Below are 22691 nucleotides of genomic sequence, written 5' to 3'. Positions count from 1 at the left end.
AACTATTAACAGGTTAAGTGCCATATAGGGTCTAATTTATCTTTCATATGACTTGTCAAAATTATTTTTATCAAATTTAGTAGGTTTGTCTATACATTTTTTTACATTTCAGTGAGGAGAGAGACAATTATCAATTTTTATCACATATTAACTATTGACTTTCTTACCTGAATTGAATGCACACATAAAAAATATGATGGATCTTAGAACCTACATGACTTTAATGACCAGTGTAAAGTCATTAGATCCTTCATTCAATTTTTAGTGTTATATACAATTATGTAAAAATACAATAGGTATTTAACTTTTGATATAAATTACACATTTATACATTCAATATAATAAGTAATAATACCTTTTATTTTGAAGTAAAAAAAAAATATATATATAATATAATGTAATTTAGATATAAAAAAAGTGATTATAACTAAAAAATGTCTACAATACATTTTTATGGTTTTTTATTAAGCAATCTCTACACATTTGTAATTTAAATCCTTCGCAATAAGTAAATTATTTTCTAGTTTTGTTTTGGGCTTCCAATATACTAACATTTTCCGACTTCTGCGCTTAACACGAGTTACACATTCTTTTTATCGTGTTGTAACTAGTGTTTTAAGACTGGTAAAATTAGGTTAAGGAACAATTGGTTTATATAGTAGCTGTTTGACAATTTCTTTTTTGAAAGTAGTCATTGTTATGGATTTACTATTATAATATATTACTGACGAAAAAATCGTGCGATTACAAACCGATAACGACCAAAATGTTCCATATATTTTCTATTTATACATTTGGTCACATAATTAAAACGCCTGGGTATTTTAATAAATCATTTTGTTTATATTATTTTTTTTTTATAGTTTAAATGATATGAAACAGGAAATCTACTCAGTAGTAGAAATCAATGTGATTATTATTATTATTTATTTATTTATTTTTTTTTTTTTTTATATTATTTGAATAGCAGATCTCTGCATTATTTTTTTTATAGATGGCACACTAGATTCTCAGAAAGAGAGTTATGTGAAAATGAAAGAATTAGAGGGTTTGGATGGGTTAATAATCTTACATGAAATCTATTGTAATGCTTGGTAGCTAATTGTTTTAGGTTTTCGGTTTTTAAATCCTTGTAAAGAGTGTCGTTAGAAATCAGTGGCGGTCAAACGGGGGGGGGGGGGCGTGAGAGGGATAGATTCCTCCCCATGACCTTTTTTTAAATATTTATAATTCATCCACATTATACATAATATAATATAGGTATCCATCTATTTTATATTTAAAAAATTAAATATAACGTACTTATTAGTTATTATACAGTCTCTAGGCTCGAATAAAATTAACAGTTCAAACATAAAACACTAAAATATTAATTGAAACAAACTTTTTAGATTTTTTTAATTTCCTTTATAGTTAAATTATAAAAATGTATGAAATTTAAATTTAGTTCTTGATGCTTAACATAATATATTATATTATTATATGAATTGTGTAATTATATTATATTAGAGTCGTCTCAATGGTTTAACCACTATGGTTGTTCATCGTGAGGTTGTCAATATAACTGTAGATTAAGTACTGGACGAATTGGCAAAAAAAACCAGAAAAATAGATTTAATAATATAAATATCATTAATAATAATTAAAAATATCATTAATATAATATAATTTCCATGTTAAAAAATAAAGATTTTATATATAGTGTTTGTTAAAAAATCAGCTACATCCCCCCCCCATGACAAAATCATTTGACCGCCGCTGTTAGAAATGTACCATGTCGCAGAAGTGACGAGGCGGAGGTCAATTGACTGGAACGCTTGTATAGTGTGAATTTGCGAGTGTATGAACCATTTTACAAAATTGTTCTGCAGGTCACGTTCTATTTAAATTCCATAGAAAAACATGTAAAATTAAGGTTTTGGTGACCCTACGTGACAATAAAGACAAGTACTGCATGACGGGCTTCAAAACTCTACGTGGCACTATTTACGGAACGTCGACGGGTCAATAGACCCTACATGGTGTTATACTCAAAACTCATTTTATCGGTTTGGCGCTAAACCTTAAGTTTAAGGTAATTCTGAAGTATTTGTGCCAATGCCAGTTTCAGTTAACTGATGATATCTTGGTTTCTATGTTTTCTCTAAAGTTCAAACCCGTAACTAGGGTGAGGCGAATCACTTGCCTTGGGTGCCTGAAGTTGGGAGGGGGGGGGGCGCAAAAATATTTAATAAAAGGTTATTTCTTGTCTTGCTAGAAACATAATTACAATTTTCAGGATTTTTTCTGATTCGTATTATACATAATAAAAGCTGTGAGTGTGACAACCCTGCAACCTAGGGGCGCATTGTTTTAGTTCTGCCTCAGAATAAAAAATGGCTCGGTAAGGCTCTGCTAAAGTTGATTATAAATAAATAATATTTCTATAAAAATTATAACTAAAAGCATTTAATATTATTTATAGTTTTTGGAGTTACTATCTTTATGACAAAATCAATAACAGTATCATGTTTGAATAGCGATAGAAAATAAATGTATACCTCGACATTATTATCATTAGAGCTCGTAAGTTATACATATATATAGTTACCTATTGCGTTTGCATGTTTTTTTTTTTGCATCATTGGATTTATTACTAAGTGAGTAAGAAATTCATTCCAAGACACTACGAAAAACATATCAAATCTTTATAGTACATATTTTTGCATATTAAGTGATTTTTAGATTTTAGAGCATATTTCTTGATTTTACAATTTTTTAAAGCTTATGATTTATGATTTTTGAAGATTCAGTATGAAAATTCGAAAAATAAAAAAATAAAATACATTCATATTGAGAGAATTTTCTTGATATTCTTATACCTATCGTATTTTTCAAATTTCCCTTTGACGTTAAAAACAATGTTTTTCTCTGTCGGTTAAATAATATATAATATATATATATATATATATATATATATATATATTTATAAATTATAACTACGTCTAGCTTTATCTAGAATAAAATATTATACAATTATCAAATAGGAACAGCTGTTATCGAAATACGATGATTTTCTATAAATACTTTTCTAGGAATATAACTCAATGATTTCCTATTGAACATTTTCCAGGGGATTTTTATTATTCAAGAAATATTTTTAATGCTAATTTATTATTATTATTATTTTAAATTATGATTAAAAATTATAAATGAGAACTTGTTTATTACTTTGCTTTTTCTATATTTATAATTTTATATAATTTTATAAAATATTTGTGCAAATGAAAATTTTGTGTACGAAAATAAAATATAAGTGCATATTTTTAGAGCATATTTGTTCTTTTTTAAGCGCATAAGTGCATGCATATTTAGTACTTTTTAAGTGCATTAAGTTCTGAGCCCTAATTATCATCACATGTATTAGCATAAGAATTAAAAGAAGAAAGAAGAAGAAAAAATGATTGATATCCTCATATGGGCTTTATAGTAGTATAGTAATTAAAGTGGGGGGACTGAGTCCCCCTTCTTATTTTAGGTAAGATTATGTGTCCTCTTTCATTTAAGTCGCAAAAAGTCCGTGTGAACGCTTAATGGCATTGGTCACTAAAATCATAAGCGTGTGCAGACATAACTGGCAGGGTAGTCAAACATAATACATTATCATTTAATATTAACAAAAAATTTGCATTCGTAACTTCATTTAACTTAAAAACTATATTTCTCCAGTATTCTTACATTTTTTTTAACGTTAACTAATGTTTCGAAGTGGTTGAAAATAATATGTTTATTTATTATTGTGATCATATTGAATATTTTGGTGAGGGTGGGAAGTTTCATAGAATAGTCAAGTACCTACCCTGACTACCCCGTGTGCACGCTTATGACTAAAATACAATATTGAATATACAATACTTATTATTAGTGATGAGCGTAATCGAGATATCTCGATTATCAAAATAATAATTCGATTATATACCTGAGAGATTATTTCGAGGTGTATCTTGTTTATTTTAAAAACAATCAATTCTTGATCTCGAAATGTGTATCGAATGAAAAAATATTTCAAATGATTTTTATGGAACGAAGAAGTGAGGGAGGAATATTATTTTTAATCTTCATAATCGAATAAGTAAATACTAGTTGTTCACTTTGAGTCTTTGTATTTACGACTCGTGCTATTCGTGGGACTGGTTTTTAGACAAATATTGATGGATATACAGCTATAATTTTTGAATTACTCAACCACAAAACAACAAAAATTTCTCAGAACGTTTATAAATAAAATTATATTATATTTATATTTACATATTATATTTCAATGGAACATTTTGAATGATTATTTCGAGACATCTCGTGATTATAAAAATGTGTCGATTACTAATATTTCGATTATGCCCATCACGTATCTCAATTATTAATATTTCGAGAAATCTCGATTATAAAAATGTCTCGAATACTAATATTTTGATTATGCCCATCACTACTTATTATAATATTAAAATATTACATGAAATTTATTTTCTTGATTAATTTGAACAAGTGAAAAAAATTTCGAAAAAATAATATATAGGTATAATGATAAGCAAAAATGATAGTTAATGTACACCATGGGTTAATTTAATAGACGCTGTGTCTAATTATAGATGATCCCCGAGCGGTTATTACTCATAGCTCTAAAAATTAAAGTGGTAGTGATATTGACTATTTGATTAAATATAAACAGAATAGAATAACTATAAATAGTATAAATATTAAATTTTGATAGAGGATAGACAGTATACTCCTTATGTACAATGTATGTATTTGTTACTGTCTACGTTGACCAACATCTAGCAAGGTTAGTAATTGTTTCTTTTTTGTTTTGTTAAGTTTAAGTTAAGTTTTTTAATCATTACCTACTATGTATTTCAATTTATTTTTACTGAGCAGGCATATGTATAGAATTTTTCTTTGGGGAAATTTTTTTTTACAGTCTATGAAAATAAAGTTTTTATGAACATATATGTGTAACTGAAGAGGCTTAGACCTCATGGGTTTCTTAAAAAAGGTTGTTAAGATTTAGAATTAGGTAGGGGAACCCTCCTCAGTTGTTGGTGAATATAGTCCCCCCCACAACATTTTTTCCACTTTAACCACTGGGTAGGTATAATAGCTAAAATGTGTTACATGTGTTTTCGCCCTGGGTTTCGTAAATCTTGGGGACGGCGCCCAGTTATTAGTAAGCGAAGCACAAGCTCACATTAAATACAAGTGTAAAATATTTTTCCAAATGTTATAGTTCTATTATTATTGTTACCGTTGTTATAGAATGCCGCGGGTTGGGCACCATTGGTCCTTAGTGTCCGTACCCAGTGCCGTATTTCCCAATAAACGCTATAAGCTAGTGCTTATAGTGGCAATTTATCAAGGGCGGCAAAATTTAAAATTGAATTTTTATTATATTTAACCAGAACTAAAGTAAACGCAACTAATTAGGTATAAAATGTTTTATTTTATTAAGCCCGATGGTCACTAAATATTTCATTTTGAATATAATTTAAAAATGAACTGTTTAAGCATTTTTTACTTCCATGTTTTTATATCGTTATATTTTATGTCATATTTTTATAATATATTTTATATATTTTTCATATGAATGCATGAATGCATTTTTATAACTGCTTTTATAATTTTTACATCATAACAATTTTAAGTAATAAAGGAAACAATTATATGTGTATGATTTAACAACATTTATTGGACTAGAAAAATATTTATATTAAAAGGCGGCAATTTGTTTAGTGCTTAGAGCGGCACAGTGGTTAAATCTGTTACTGTCCGTAACTGTGATATGAATCAATCGCAAGTGATAACCGCGGAACAGTCGAGTACATACCATAGACGTATAATAGAATTCTATTATACGTCTATGGTACATACTGCTCGTTACCAGGGACGTTTCAATAGTCGGTTATTGACAACGTTGTTATCTATTACTAATTCAAAAACCATTTTTCCGTACAAGCTTTTTAAGAAATTTTCATTTTTTATATTTCACTACGCCGTCGTAGGGCTAGCTGGGTGACATTAATGGTTGACGTTGTCATTTCCGATGCCAAGAAGTCCTGTGGTCCCGTCTAAAGTCTTCGAATTTGCGTGTTCTAATTATTTGTTCGAACAATTCGCCAACTTTTCGTCTGTCCGTCGCTGGAAGTCTGTCAACGATCGCCGCAGTAAGTTTAACATTCAATAGTTACGTCTGAACCGCTCTCCGTAATTAGTTGTCCAGAGGCACCGAAATCAGTTTAAAGTTGTTGAGCATTACAATAATATCTAAACCATACTCGCACATTTTTCCATAAACTCGTAAAAACTGGTAAAGTACACCAATGATGTGGCTTATAAGGGGCAAGTTTCCAAAAACTTGCAACTGCTTTATATTTGGGTTACATTGGTTTCAGTGCTGCTGTTGTCTACACTATAACGGATAGAAAACGGTTGATGTTGCTCCTGAACAATTTGTTTCAGTTACTATTACAGATAATGTTTGAATAGTGATTTGTATTTTAAAAACGTGTTTTAGTGACAGCAAAATAAGATTGTGTAGCATTTTATAATTGTTGAGTTTGCAAACACTCATAGTTGATCTAGTCGTTTGCAAGAAACTGAGCTAATTATATTATTAGGCTTACTAACCAGCAGCCTTATCGGTCATAGCTATACATATTATCATGAAATACATACAATTTCTTTAGCAATGGTTGTCATTATTGAAATCAATCTTTGTATGGTGATTAATATATTCAAATTATGAACCATGTAAGAATTAAAAATATTTAGTTGATTATTAATGTACTACAAATTATTTTATAATAAGATATCTATATGACTTTATTATTTAAAACATTTTCTTCATACTTTTACTTCTTAAAATAATTTTATACATTTAATACAAATGAATAATCTTATATTATTATTATTATTACTATACATTTATATAATTTAACTGTTTGCAGATTTTTATGAAATACTTAATCAAGTTACACGAGTATAGGTGTATCAAGAGAAAGATGTCTTCATTTAAAATACATCTATGGGAAAATACTATGTTCGTTAACTCTGGGCCTAAGTCAGATGGAACTGGACTACAATTTAATATATCATTGATGTTGTCTATAAAACCACCGTCCAAGCCAAGAAAAATAAATATGTGTCGAAAACCCCAGGATACTATAGATATGTTTTTGGAACGAATAAAATTAAAATTATCTTCAGATTACGTACTTAAAACTCAGAATATTGGAAAAACAGAGATTGAATTACAAAAGGATGGAATTAGAGTATGCGATGATGCTACCCTGAGTGATATATTTGAAAATAATAATTCAACAACTTGTCTTCTAATTAGGGACATGTATATAAACGTAGTTTATAACGCACCAATATTAAACAACATAAAACTTAATAAGCCTTCATATGAAAAATTAATGTTATATCCATATGGATTTGATAATGGGTTTAATGTGTCAAGTACTCATATTAATTACTTATGGTATAGAATCACGCCAAAAAAACAGGAAATAGAAGTGGGTTGCCAAATGGCTTATACACCTACTGCAGAAGATATAGATTGTTGTTTAAAATTGGTATGTAAACCTTATAATGAAAAAGGTTCACCTGGACCTACTGCAGAAATTTTATCTTCAAAAGTTCTAAAAAATACCATTGACATCTACCCACATGAAAATAGACTAAAAGAAAGAGATTATAATCAAAGGTAGTGTACATTAATTATAAATATTTTTAATGTAAATTATTATTCATATTATTTTTGAAGTAATTATGTACATTTTATTTAAGTGGTGAGCTCTTAATTTTTAAGTAACAACAATGCTTAATATTATATTTTAAATGTTAAATCTGTTAAAATGTATTTATATTTTATAGTATTCGAGTTATTTCATATAATATACTAGCTGGAGGATATACAAAAACAAAGGAAGCAGAATTAGACATGTATCCATATTGTTCCAAAGAAGTTTTGGCCTCTGGTTATCGGAATCCTCTTGTTTTAAAAGAACTAATAGGTAATTTATTTACATTAAATTATTTTATTAATTTTTTTATGTAAATTATTTGATTTTCATGAGTAGCATACAAAGCAGATATAATTTGTTTACAAGAAGTGGAATCCTCTTTTTTTAATAGTGAATTACAGCCTCTATTAAAACTATACATGAATATGAATGGAGTATTTTTGAGAAAGAATAATCATAGACGTGAAGGCTTAAGTTGCTTTTATTCTATTGATAAATTTACGTATGTTTGTAGTTTTACTTATTTAGTAATACTTAAAAAACATTAAATATTTTAACATATTTCAGTTTATTAAATCAATTTGACATCAAACTAAATGACTTAACTACTGTGGAAAGTTATTGTGGATCTATTGTAAATGACATTATAGATGATGAATTTTGGAAAATTGGTCTGAAAAAGACAACTGTTTTTCAAGTATTTTATTCATTTATAATGATTTATTTAAATCAAATTAGATTTTATTATTCATAGTGTTAATGTGTAAACATTTCTTATTCAAAATTTAAATTTTGAAGCAAAGTTGTATAGTATATTTTGAGTTACTATAATATTTTTTTTTTACTTTATAGGTTTTAGTTTTAGAATTAAAGTGTGATACAAAACATTTACTTTTAATATGTAATACTCACTTAATTAGTGATCCAGAAGGAGATTCTACAAGACTGATGCAATCTTTAATTGAATTAACTATTATAAATCAAATTAAAAAAAAATTAGACATAGATGTAAGTATAATCAAGTTGAAAAATAATTATATAATAAGTTAAATAATAGGGCTTTTTAATTATAATTTTATTTTTCATTTCAGTATCCAGAACGCAATAAATCTATTATATTTTGTGGAGATTTTAATAGTACTCCTGAAAGTGGAGTTTATGATTTGGCAACCAATTTATTATTACCAGAAAAACATAGTAATTATTATTTAATAATTATAACCATTTAAGTTTACAATTTTGATAAAATATGTTTGGAGGTTTTCTTTAGTTTTAATAAAGTATTGTACAAGAAATATGTACTTGTGTAAGTAGTGCAAGTCATAATTTTAAATCATACAAATCATATAATTGTAATGTTTTCAATGTTTTAAGGTTATTATTAAAATATTTATTTATATTTTTCAGTAATTTTTAAAAGTTGTTTTTCATATTGATATGATTTCAATTAGTAATAATTTTTGATATTATGCCTACTATTTTCACTTGTACATGTTTTTAAAAACTACCATAATTTTTATTATTTCCATAAAACATTTAAAGTCTAATTGTAAAACCAATCATAAGGTTGAATACACGAATAAGAAGGTTAAAAATTCAAATAAAAATGAATTACTATAATAATAATATCATGTATTTGTATCTTGCCACGAGTTATTATATTTTTTCATAAGAAATAGTAATTAAGAAACATACTCGTAAAAAAGTAATTTGATCAAAAATTGTTTATTTCTTTTGCGTACATAGCTGTATGTTGATCCATATAATTATGAGAAAATATATTCATCTGTACTTTTATATTAAATTTAAATATAATATGATTGTTTAAAATTGACATTAAGGATAAACCCAAGCATATTTATATTATATTTTTTTAAAAAAATATTAAATTTAACTAATTCAAATTACCTTATAGTAATATTATAACAACTTTGATCAATAAAAAATAATAATTATGTGTATAACTGAATAAAATTATTTTTAAACTTTGATTTCAGGAAATGATAACTTATTGAACAATTTAAAAAATGTTCTTGATTTTAAATTGGAAAGTGCATATGGCATAGATGTTGAGTATAGTAACTATACACAAAGTTTCTTTGGTCTTCTAGATTATATATATTTTACTAATCAGCATCTAGAAGTAATTCAGGTATAAAGTTCATAAAATATTTTCTATTAAAATTATTTACCAATTGTTTTTGTTGGATATTCATTTCATTTTTTAGACATTACCTATGCCTCCACATGATGTTGTTACCAAACATGTTGGTCTTCCAAGCTTATTATTTCCTTCAGATCATTTAGCTTTGATTGCAGATTTAAAACTTAAATAAAATTTACAAATATAGTATTTATTTGTTTGTATTCATTATAATAGTATCATATGTACATATAATATACTTTGTTGTTTAGTTTATATTATTAAATTTTATTCGTAAAATTTAATTTGTTTCTGGTTTTAGTTATATGTTTATTGAGCTGTTAACCCTTAACATTTGTTAAACCAACAATTTCGGTAACCATTCAAACTATTATTAACAGTAGTACACCAACATTTTTTGAGTTCTAATATATATATATGTATATGTATACTATCAATTTGTACTTTGTTTTTTTATCACTTAAGTGAATTGTAACTTAAATTATTAAACAGTAAGTATATATTATAATATTTTGTAATAAAAACAAACAAACAGAAGAAAACCACTACTGTTTTTTAAAATTGTAGTAGCTAAAAGGTATAAAAAATTATTTTGAATGTTGTAAAATAATGTGTCCAAGCTAATAGTTAGGTTGAAAAGGGCAATCAATTGTGTGATAAAGTCATATTTTATAGAATCTAAAACAATTAAATAATATGTATTACGGTCTATAGACTTCATCTGACTTTTAAAGCTTAAAAAGTCCTTAATATTTTTTAAAAATAAATTAATACTTAAATTATTATGAAAAACTAATTGTTTAAATTTACTTGACTCAGTTCATTTCAATGATTTGATTTAGTGAGTAAACTCTTAATTTAATCGTTTTATATAATAATGAATCACCAGTTCAATGAACTACATAGTTCAATTTACACAACCATGTGTATGAATACTAAAGATTTATATATATATATATATATATATATATATATCTAGATACTTAATATCTATATCCGTGTACACAACTAGCAAGTCAATAGCGACATAATGATAATATAAAACTTATGAAACTGATAAGAACTAGGAGGTAACGCCATAAATATATACAATAATATGTCAATATACATGTAAATACTTGTATATATCTGTGATTAACATTGAGTTATTGAGTCATTGAATTATGGCACCCTAATTCAACTCGCTCAGTCATCTAAAAAAGTCGACTCTTTCAATCAACTCACTCACTCTTTATCCATCTCTACTTAATTGAAAAAATGGTGTGAACACAGTCATGACTCGGTGCAATATTATAATTACCTTTTTTTCATTTCCGTCAGAATTACCTTAAACAATGATTCGAATCTTTAAAATTTGTCTATATTAAATTATAGCAAATAATTGAACGGTAACGTATAAGCTCCTATGAGAAGCCCGCGCAGGTTAGCTAGTCTGAAATAATCATCAATATATGTGGTGAAAATATTGAGAGCATAAACGGTTTTACATATAGCACGAAAATATCAGAAGTAAATTTTTATTTTATATTTTGCATAGATATTCTGGATCAGTTTTACTCAATTTTTTTTTTTATTTAGACTGCTCTGGAGATTAAAGATTTAAATTTAATTAAATATCAGTTAGATATCTGATATTAATCATTTAACTTCAAGTATCGTATCGATATTATGTGATCAGGTTTTATCAGGGTCTGAAATTGTGTATGTGTTATGACCTGCTAGTGTAATAATTAAGAGTGAACAAGAAAATTAGAAAGCGTGTAATAAAATGTTATTCCTTGAAGTTGCAAAATCAGTTCGCCATGCCACGCAACTGTTGATCCAGGTGTTATCTACCGCATTAGATTTTTCACATCAAAATATCATAGAAATAAGTTATACTAAATACACAAAAATTTACATAACTTCTATGATACATTTAAATCAATTTTAGAAGGCATAGTGTCATATTTAACTTCATAGTACCTATGATACAATCTACCTAGATTTGTATTATGTTTTAGTGTGTAGTATGAGGAAGTGGAATATTTTAGGCCCGGAAATTCGATCTGTTTTCGGGAGGCTTCACATAAATTTACGTAGAGAACGATATTATAATATTAAATTTAATTACATGGTTATATCAGGTGTGGATCCAGAGTCGGGGAACCGTGGGCCAAGCCATTTCAAGAGGCTATTTATTAGGGATGAAACTGAATTAGAAATTAATAGGTAGGTACCTACCTTATAAAAAAAAAAAAAAAAAAAAACAATATGCTCATAAAAGTGTATAAGTACATTTATATTAGTTACATTTTAGAATTAGTGATACCACCGATAATGACTTATTTACGATTAATAAATATAATCTAATTTTATTAGCGTAACAAACGTATAGAATAAAATATGATTTACTTAACATTCTACTAAAACGATATAATTTAAAATATAAATTATGAATTGAAAAATTTTAAATTTTGAATGTACATGGCATTCATTTTTCAAGTAACTTTGATGGGCCAACTGTCCAAGAGTCCAAATCAAGGTCTAAAAAGAGAAAAAAATTTCCAAGAGGTCAATTTTGTCAACAAATATTAACTGTGGGTCAGCTGATATAGGGTCCCCCTCCCCCTATACCCGCCCATGGGTTATATTTTATCGCGCGACTCGATTGATTTCCATATAATACTCGTTGACCTTTTTTGGATCGTGTTATCACCGTAATAGGTTAGGACGTTATGTACGACGGGCGAAGTTTTTATTGGGATAACGAGGAGAGTAGGTGCTTAATAATTACACCTACCGATTACGTATGACTCGTAATAAATTTAATGATTTTCGACGAAAATTACGGTCTTAATCAACATTGCCATTACTATCATAGTATATAGTATTACCAAGAGTTGGCGGTATTTTCGGTATACCAGCGAGTCACCGGTATTTGGACCTATCGGTATTTATAAATATCGGCATCTTACCAGTGGCGTAGCTATACAGGGAAGGGCCCCGGTGCCGTATGGCTTTCAAACTGATAATATCCTTACATGAAAATTCAAGGTATACAAATTATATTGTTTTTTTTTTTTTTTTTTAATGTGAATAATTATTTATTACGAAATGATAAATACAATTAATTGCCAGATAATTAATAGATGTGCAGAGTAAAAAAAAAAAAAATGCCGTTTATTAGGAGGTACCCATTATAAAAAACAAACAAATATTGCGTGTATTATAATTATTCTGCTTCAATACTGATTGTTGTTGAAACGACTACGAACGATTAGGAAAGTTAAATACCATCAACATTGTTAATTATTTTAGGGAAATATAGTTTCAGAAAGGTTCAAGGTGCTTCCTGTGCTCCGGGGCCCCAGGGCACTGCCCCGCTTCGCCATATGATAGCTACGCCACTGTATCTTACACTAACTGGTACACCGATCTTTCGATTTTTACCGTGGATCGGTAATTATCATCAAAAGACAAAATTCAAAAATAATAAATATGACAATTTACTACATTATTTACACAGCAAGCCGCAAAGACGTAGTGCGTAAAATAAAAATATATTTAGAGGATAGTCGATAGCACAAAATGAATCAAACGTTTATTCAAAAGCATTATATTTTATACTTTTATAGTATTTATTATGAACTATTCATGTAGACAGGTAGACGTACAGACTTTAAAGTAGAAACCATAGGTAATAAGTAGGTATACTTAAATAACGTATTAATTATTACTAATCAGTCGTATAAACTGTAGTACTGTTCATTTAATCGATCAAATTACAATTTTCTTAATTTTTATTTAACTGTTTGTAGAAATTAATAATAAAAAAAAAAGAATAAAGAATTATTAATATAATTTATATTTTAATTTTTAACTTTGTCAATCTAATATATAGGAAATTTTTGTTATTAAAAAATTATTAATACAATGAAATCACAAATTTTGAGTTTAGACTGTTTTTATTGTTTATAATTTATGTAACATTTTTTACTTTTAACCCTTATCTTTAATATGTTTCTGGGAAACACATACTCAGAGCCGTGTCAAACATTTCAGCGTTCCGGGACAAAATTTTTTCTACGGGGCCACTGGGTACAGGTAGCATATTAAGTGCAGATAAGGGCGCCCCCTTACTTTTATAAAAAATCACGCCGCCCAGGGGCCCGTGTTTTCTCTCTACGGACCTGATTGTCTTGCATACTTGTGCAGTATAACTATTTCCGTGACATAGGTTAGTCGTATCTATTGCATATCTATTTGTCATTTGTTTATTTTAATAATTATTAAAATAAACAATGATAATTAAATTGTCAAAAAAACATGTAAGTAATTCAATGAAAAGAAAATTAAAGGATAAACGAGAGTGTTAAATGCACTTCAAATTAAAATACACTTAGATGATACTGATTCGGAAGAAAGACAATTAGATTTAAGAACGAAGTTTGTTAGTGATATCCATTATGTTATTCGTGATAAATTTATAGCTGATTTGAAAAAACAAAAAGTGGTCTACATCGAAGTGGAGGAAAAATTTGAATTTTTAACTATCAAAAATCCTGATAGAAATAAAATCAACAGCCAAATAAAAAATGTACAATCAGTGTATGTAAATTAACTGGATTTTATACCGATAATTTTGCAGATGAATGGCTTCAATTTCATTTTTTTAATATTTTTTGATGAAACATCAAGAAATCCCGCTGACCAATTTAAATTCCGTTTTGCAAATATCACATGCATTTTAAAATGTGGAAACGTGTCTTCAAATTTATCTTATAGTGCCTGTTATCTACTGCTCAAGCAAACGATCGTTTTTATCATTGAAAATAATTAAAAATAGATTACAATCTACATTGAGCCAGCAAAATTCAGATGCTCTGGTAATATTGCATATCTATTGAATTGAGCAAACCAGAGTTTGATGATGTTATTGACCACTTTTCAGAGCAGGAAGCGAGGAAATGTTCGTAAAATCAAATATGACTTAAAATATTAAACTTAAAATCATTTAGTTTGATCTTGAGTTATTTAAGTGTAATTATCAAACATACTAATATTTATTTTTTTAAACGTTTGTTTTTTAATTTGTACTTGAATAAATATTAAAGGAGCCGATTCAATTGACTGGCAGTTGCGAATATTAATTTTATCGTAGTTTATGAACGCGTTTAAATGGTTTTTTTTTATTATAATGCCGCGTGTCCATAACATTATCAAACGATGTGTTATAATGCACGGTCACCTTTGTTGTACCGAATCAACAGGTACGGCGGTATAGTACGATGATTAGTAGTCAACCATAGGCGCAACTAGGGGGGCGAAATAGGGTTTTTAGCACTCCCGAGTTCAAACGCAGCACTGTAGTTTTTATTTTCAGATCTATATAATCTGATAGTAATTACAGTTAAATACCGTTTAATTTTATTTTCAGTAATTTCAATAGCCCCAATATTTGGGATCTAGTTGCGCTCCCGTGTAGTCAATCACCAACAGATCGCACCGTACATCAGTAATAAAGGGATTTCACGGAGCAGTAAAAATGTCGACGGAATGAAAAACGACCGGCGAAAAAAAGAGCTGTGTACAAAATAACGTTTAACGAATTGAAAGGGTAAAATTATTCAGAGATCACTGCCGCAACGGTTACATCGTGTTAAGGTGGGTTTACACTAGAGGTGAGCCACGATCGTGGTTTGTGGAATCGTAGTTCACGCTCTGTGTAAACAGACAATTCGTAATTCACGATCGTGGTGTTGTCATTTACGAACCTGTCACTACCAGTTCATACAATATCAAACCATGTTGGATATTTCAGTCGTGGTGTACAATGGAATGCATATTTGTTTGTAAAATATTAACTGTTACATGTAATATACATTACTATCATATATTATACATAGGTAAATGTAATACATTTTTAAATTCAATTATTATGCTGTTTTTTTAGCTTCCCGCGTTGTTGTATTTAATTTTTATGTCTTAAATTGAATTTTATTTAATAAAAAGTCAAAGTGTGTATCTGACATGTTTTTGAAAAATGTTCTAGAAATCTTCCGTATTTCGATTTCGTAATTCACGGGAAATAAACGTGGAGCCACCATTATTATTTCGTCTTTAAATCCACTGCCCTGCCCACCATCATCTTTTCCTTATTATTTTTAACTACGATTTGTCAATTTCTGTCGATCGTTGTTTTAGTCGTTTAGCACACGACTACCGACGCTAACGATGCCATCTCATCGAGTGGTGATTGGGTTCACGTGTGAATACCTTTACGATCCGTGTGATGCTTTTTAAAACCACGCTCGTGAGCGCCACAACTCACAGGATCGTGGCTCACGTCTCGTGTAAACCCGCCTTTACGATCGACGGTGGGGTGCCGTACAACGGCGACGTGGTGCGCTTGTAGACTGTTTCCCGCCGCCGACTCGAGAGCGCGCGCGATCGAAATCCGTTTGACGTCCAACGCACACACGCGCCGTCTAACGTCTCCGAATCGTTTCCCCCCCCCCCTTCATCCACACCATCTGCTAATTTTTTCCCCCTTTCCCGTCTCGTTCGCTCGTTCGTCATCTGCCGCCGTACGATCTCGTTTACGCGTTCTTTCTCACGCTCCCTCTCACACTTTTTCTCTCCCTCGCTCGTTCTCCGTTTTATTATCGATTGCCGACGAGTGGTTTTCCTCACGATCGTCGAGTCATTCTTGTTTTGCACGCACCAACCGTTTCGTATCGGCACCGGAACACGCCGCAACCGTTTTTTACTCGCCCCGACCGTTGCACCGATTCGTCACCCTGGCAGCCCGCGGTGCGAACAGAAACCCGCTGGAAATGGCGTCCGCAGCAGCCGCTGCCGCTTACAACCAAAACCGGCGCGTGCCGCCTACGATGCAAATCCAAAAGGTAAACAAAAACCACGTTCTGCTGCCCCACGCGCCAGCATCGCCGTTAGTGGCGCATTTTCTTTTTCGCCGTTCGGTCGACCACGTTGTTTTGTCATAGTGGTCGTTTTTCGTGTTTATCGGATTGCTGTAACTTATCACCATACCGCACACGCCCGAATCGTGTACGTAACAGTATGGAATGCCTTCGGTCTCTGTGACCACAACGTTTCAATGCTTGTTTTTGACATCGATCGGCCGCTTGTATCTTATCAAGTGTAATCACTTCGTTTTGTAACAAAATTGCACATCGTTTTCTCAAACATCAATATGATTTTTGATTATATTGTTCATACATCGACTTAGTGAACAATAATTAAAGTACTCGTTGAAACTACAGTACACCTGTATTGTATTATATTTCGTAGACGAGAATTACACCCACATAAATACAAAGTTTTAAATGATCATTGCCGATAATACAAATACTAATGTATGGGACTTATGAATATTGTGTATTTTATTTAACATTTTCATACAATATCATAATCTCATTTTATTTTGATAAATTATAAACTATAAAGTTCATTGTATTTTTTATTTTTTACGCGTTAACAAACCTCAGATAATCAATAGGTAGCTATTGTATTTCTGTAATAGGTACTACTTGCATTTATTAAATTGAACATATACATATTTTACTGATAGACTCTTTCAATTTATTTTGGCAATCAAACGTTTTCTTTATTATTTGTTATTTTTCTTTAACTTCAGTGCTAGTACATTTCGTAGTGAGCCATGAACTTAATCTATCTCGGCAATAGAGATTTGCACTGAGGTCCCTATTGCTTGTTCTGGGTATTGCATTGGATACTTTTATTAATTTTTATATATGAAATAATATAAATATTGATAAGTTGATAACATAAAACTGAGTTGAGATTATCTGTAGTCTGATTAGTTGTATCAATTTACAACATTGCCTAAAATAATACAAAAATGAAGGTACAAATATAAAATATTTAACAATACCAAAATCATCAGGAATTGTCAATGATGACAGTTTATAAATTATCATATTTTCTGGTAATATATATATATATAGGTACCTTTAAAGAATTATTTTAGAAAAGAGTACCTATAAGAAGAGAGTTTAAATTATAAATAGTATGATTCCAAATGATTTTATTAGAAGCAATTTGACATATTAGTATTGTTTCAAACAACATTTAAATAATATAATTAAATTTAAATATAAAAAACTGACAAAATAAAAAATTTTAATTTGATTACCTTTTTGCAAAGAACAATTTAAGATTTTGAGAAAATGCTTATTAATATTTCGTATGATTTTTTTTGTTAATTTTATTCTTACTATACTTAGAGTACTTTTTTCAAAAATATAAATATTAAATTAATTATTAATGTTAAATTGAATTTTTCAATGATCTATGTTTGCTTGTTTACCATTTAATTAACAAGAAAATATATCTTCGCTAGTTGTTATAATTTCGGTGTTCTATTTTTTATAATAATTATAATTAAACTTAACATTATAATAATTATTTTTTTATCTATATACATAAATGACCTAATCTGTCGAAAGCATATACTTAGAAACAAGTAATCAATTGTGTTAATAATAATTAACCTTACAATTTTAGTTCTTATTTTTAATACAACAATTTATTAATAATAATCATTTTTTCACGTTCTTATAGAAGCTTTTGTATACAGTGTGTTATTTCTAATATTAATTTATAATATACAAATTTTTGTCATATAGTACTACATGTTTTGATCTCACCCGTAAATGTGACTCAATGTCAAGAAATTTTAAAAAAATAAATTGGTTTGTTTCTTATATCTTTTATGGTGTATAATAGTAACACTGTTGTTTTGTTCATTGTGTGTATTGAATAGAAACTCATCTTCACAATTGTACATGCAGTTTATTTTACTAGGTTATATTATATAAAAAATTAGTTGATACTAGATCCTTATAAAATTAACTATTTATTAAAAAAATATTAAGAAATATATTGAAACATAAGTTCTTAAGCACTCTAACAAACTAAGCATAATGGTATGTTTTTTATTATGTTATAGAAATATGGATAATTTTATTTTCATAAGATAATTAATATGTTTTTTTTTTTTAGATACTTGATGAAAATGCTCAATTAATTTCAACAATTCAAGAATTTCAGAGTAAAGGGAAAGCGCAAGATTGTGTTCAGTAAGTTTCATCAACCAAAATAAATGATATAAATAATATATTAATATATATTATAATGTAAAGGCTTTTGATTTAACTTTATTGAATATAGAAAAAATTACATAATATCAAATAATATAAAATATAAATAATTATACATACCCCATACATACCTAGGTATATCTTGCATGAATTAAGTATAAATAATAAATTATCTTACATAAATTTATTAAAAGTTTTGAATTTCTTAATATTTTTAAAATATTACGACAATAAATTTACAATAAAAATTCATTGTTACACTACAATTATTTTTCAATTAAATTTACCTAATGCAAATTAAAATATGTTTAAAGTTAAAAATGGTTAGGATTTTATTTTGAATTATGAAATTTTGTTATGATAACTGCTCCTCATTTTGTGGAGGGATATAAATATGTAGTATTATAAATGTAATTTTTATGTCATTGTTTTGTATTTAACTGTAGATATATAATATATAAAAATTTAATAAAATAAATATAATTATAATCATTATGTTTGTATAATATTAATTTTTTTGTTTTTTTCGTAAAGATTCCAGCAAATTCTTCATCGAAATTTGGTGTATTTAGCTTCCGTGGCAGATTCAAATCAAAATATTCAAACATTGCTTCCGGTTAGTTCAATAATAATAATAAATGTTTGATTATAATATATAATAGTTATATTTTTTCAAATTATTGAGTAAAATTGATAAATAATATTTTATAGTAAAGAAAACACCTACTTCTAATCTAAATGTTTATTATACTGTATAATTATTTAAATTTTTATAGCCACCCAGTATACAGCAGGGCATGCAGGTTCAAGGACAGCATATGCAACAGCAATTGCAACAGCAGCATCAACAGCATCAACAACAACTTCAGCAACAGCAACAACAACAACAACAGCAGCAGCAGCAACAACAGCAACAACAACAACAACAGCAGCAGCAACAACAACAACAACAGCAGCAGCAACAACAACAACAACAACCTCCACCACCATCAGTAATGATGGGAGGGCCGGATGGTCAAAATCCTCAGGCAATGCAACAACAACCACCTCAGCAACAAGGCCCACCTCAACAAGCTATGAATCAAGTGTTTACTCAAGGACAAGGCCAGATGCCACCTAGTGGATACCGTCCTCAACAATCAATTGCTCCGATGAGTATGTCTTATTTTCATAAAAGCTATATTAATTTCTTTGTATTGATTTTTAATAATTTATTTTTTGTGTTAAAATCGTTACTTCGTTTTAATTAATACAAATAAAATTTTTATTCATAATTCCTTCCAATAGAAAAAAAAATTCTTAATTATAAATATGAACCCAAAAAGTTCATTTGTAAATTTGATTCCATTAATAGTGGTTACGTCCTTTAATGGAGTGAGTACATATTTATTATCATATGTTGTGTATGTAAAGAACTGATAATATTATGTGACTTATCATAGTTTTTAACTAACTTAAATTATCTATGCATTAGGCATTTAAATTAAAAAATATATAAAATATAACTGGTTAAAAAAGTTAAAAGAAATATTTTTAAAAATATGTCTAGTACCATAATTTCATAGTTATTTTTAATCAATAATTGATCCATTCAAATTTTTTAATCAACATAATTGGCTATTAGTGGTTAGTACATTTGATTTTTATTACATTGTGTATAAGTAATAAGTAATAGTTTTGAAATTTGTGTAATATGTATATATTTTTAAATTATAGGACTGCCTTCTCAACAATATAGACCATCACCTCAGTACCAAGGACAACAAAGCTATCAAAATTTTGCTGCAACTCAAAACAGCGTTGTCTCTAGTCAAGCAGGTGGTCCTGGTGGAGGTAATATGTATAATCAACCACCAAACCAACCTTATCCAGGTCAAGGATATGGCCATCAACAACCGGTACCCAGCTCTAACTATCCAAATCCTAACTATGTTAATCCTTCAGCAAATCAGCAATATCAACCAAACGGTCCATATGGCAACCAACCTGGCGGTAATTACCCCCAAAACGCTGTTGCTGCTCAACCACAAAACTTTCCACCCAACTATCCACCAGCTGGTTATGTTCAACAGCCTGTTAGTTCAAGCAGTGGTTATGGTCCAGTTACAAATCAACCATCTTCTTACACGGGTTATGGAAATCCACCACAAAATACATATGCATCATCCCAGACAACTCAGTCAGCTCCATCTGCATCTACTCAGACATACCCTCCACCACCTAATCAATCTGTTCCTAATGCTACTGTGGTTGTGCAACAGACTGCTCCTGCACCACAACCCAACTATCCTACGCCACAACAACCAAATGCTCAATCTTATCAATCGCCTAATAATGGACCCAATCAACAACCTGGACCACCTCAGAACTACCCTCCTCAACAAGGTTATCAGCCTCCGCCTCAAGGATATCCACAAGGTTACCCAGCACCCGGTCAACCAGGTGGTTATCAACCATATCCTCAGAGACCACTGGCTCCTCCATCAAACCAATCTCAATACCCTGGTTATCCGTATCAGCCATCACCTGTTTAAACTTATTGATATTGGTTATGATAAACAAAACAACAAATGATTGAACATTAATTAATTTTTCTTAAACTTAATTTTACTTAATTATATGTTATTATATTATAAATAACTAATTTTTTTTTTGTACTTATTATATAATATATAATATACAATTATGTATTTATTAATAATTGCGGCTTGTAAATTACTTTAATGTTAATTGGTCAGCAGTCTTAGATATTATTTTACTATTTTAACTTAAAATAAATCCATATAAATGTAGTTTTACAAGACATAATTAGTTTATATAGATCATATAATAGTTCTTTGGTTAATTTTAAGTATAATTTGTAATTTTTTATAATAGTTTAATTATAACTTTGTATTTAGATAATAATCAAACATTCATGATTTTCAATGTACAGTCATTTTCAATAATTTTCAAACATTTTTTTTCTTTATTATAAAGTAATTTAATAAATAAAAATAATTTTCATTATTTAAGTGGCTATTTATAACGGGTATGTACAAATTTATATATAATTATAAAATTTAAGGTGGAGACATTAGTATTACGTTATGTGAACCCACGTTTTAATTCGCCAACTCATGTGATATCAAGGCACACGGTTAATATGTGAAACCTATTACATATTGTTTTAAAATGTTGTTACAAAACTAAATAATTTTCATTCACGTGATATTGTATTTTTCATTGTGCTTCACATGATATCACACTTCTATTTTCTATTGTTTCACATATTTGATCTTATATGATGTCAAATGTTATTCTGATTTGAAATTTTTACTTATTGAAAATTAAAGCTTGTGTTAAATCAATTTAGTTTATAAGAAACATTATTTTAATAAAGGATTTTTTTAATTATTTTACTTATTTTATTTAAGTAAATAATTTATCATGTTTTAATGTCATTTAGTGTTCAATTTAATGTAAATGTATTTATATATTCATTAAACTACTTGAAAACATTTCACTGAATATTAAAAATTATTTTAATAAGTGTGCTGAAAAGGAGTTAAAAAACTAGTGTTGGGCAACAATATATTATTGTGTATCGAATTAATTTTTATAAATTTAGTAAAATAATAT

At 28.5% G+C, this 22691-nt stretch overlaps 2 protein-coding genes across 3 annotated transcripts; both read left to right on the top strand.

The window, feature by feature from the left end:
- The first annotated feature begins 5840 nt into the window (after window positions 1-5840).
- Window positions 5841-10135, top strand: LOC112688648 (2',5'-phosphodiesterase 12). 2 transcript variants are annotated; one of them, XM_025561946.1, is made up of 10 exons: window positions 5841-6194; window positions 6545-6780; window positions 6978-7738; window positions 7909-8048; window positions 8115-8280; window positions 8346-8475; window positions 8631-8786; window positions 8870-8975; window positions 9776-9930; window positions 10007-10135. In XM_025561946.1, exons 2-10 carry the CDS (start codon window positions 6772-6774, stop codon window positions 10112-10114), a joined length of 1731 nt encoding a protein of 576 aa, XP_025417731.1. In that variant the 5' UTR covers window positions 5841-6194; window positions 6545-6771; the 3' UTR covers window positions 10115-10135. The 2 variants fall into 2 exon arrangements, with proteins under 2 accessions (XP_025417731.1, XP_025417733.1); XM_025561948.1 differs by lacking the exon at window positions 6545-6780 and having other exon boundaries at window positions 10007-10114.
- Window positions 10136-16458: 6323 nt separating this feature from the next.
- LOC112688705 (mediator of RNA polymerase II transcription subunit 15-like) lies at window positions 16459-22420 on the top strand. The gene is made up of 5 exons (XM_025562034.1): window positions 16459-16832; window positions 18973-19049; window positions 19605-19686; window positions 19847-20225; window positions 20787-22420. The coding sequence occupies exons 1-5, from the start codon at window positions 16761-16763 to the stop codon at window positions 21602-21604; spliced, it is 1428 nt and encodes a 475-aa protein (XP_025417819.1). The 5' UTR covers window positions 16459-16760; the 3' UTR covers window positions 21605-22420.
- Window positions 22421-22691: the final 271 nt, after the last annotated feature.

The sequence above is a fragment of the Sipha flava genome, unplaced genomic scaffold (assembly GCF_003268045.1).
Source record: "Sipha flava isolate LNK unplaced genomic scaffold, YSA_version1 3_pilon_pilon, whole genome shotgun sequence".
Lineage (NCBI taxonomy): Eukaryota > Metazoa > Arthropoda > Insecta > Hemiptera > Aphididae > Sipha > Sipha flava.
Note: the sequence above shows the minus strand (reverse complement) of the source record. Positions and strands in the feature narration are given on the sequence as shown.

Coding starts and splice junctions, on each gene's coding strand:
- LOC112688648 (XM_025561946.1), top strand. Junction 8,476..8,630: donor AAAAGACAACTGTTTTTCAA/GTATTTTATTCA, acceptor TTTACTTTATAG/GTTTTAGTTTTAGAATTAAA. Junction 8,787..8,869: donor AAAAAAAATTAGACATAGAT/GTAAGTATAATC, acceptor TTTTCATTTCAG/TATCCAGAACGCAATAAATC.
- LOC112688705 (XM_025562034.1), top strand. CDS start 16,761: ATGGCGTCCGCAGCAGCCGCTGCCGCTTACAACCAAAACCGGCGCGTG. Junction 19,050..19,604: donor AAAGCGCAAGATTGTGTTCA/GTAAGTTTCATC, acceptor TTTTTCGTAAAG/ATTCCAGCAAATTCTTCATC. Junction 20,226..20,786: donor ACAATCAATTGCTCCGATGA/GTATGTCTTATT, acceptor TTTAAATTATAG/GACTGCCTTCTCAACAATAT.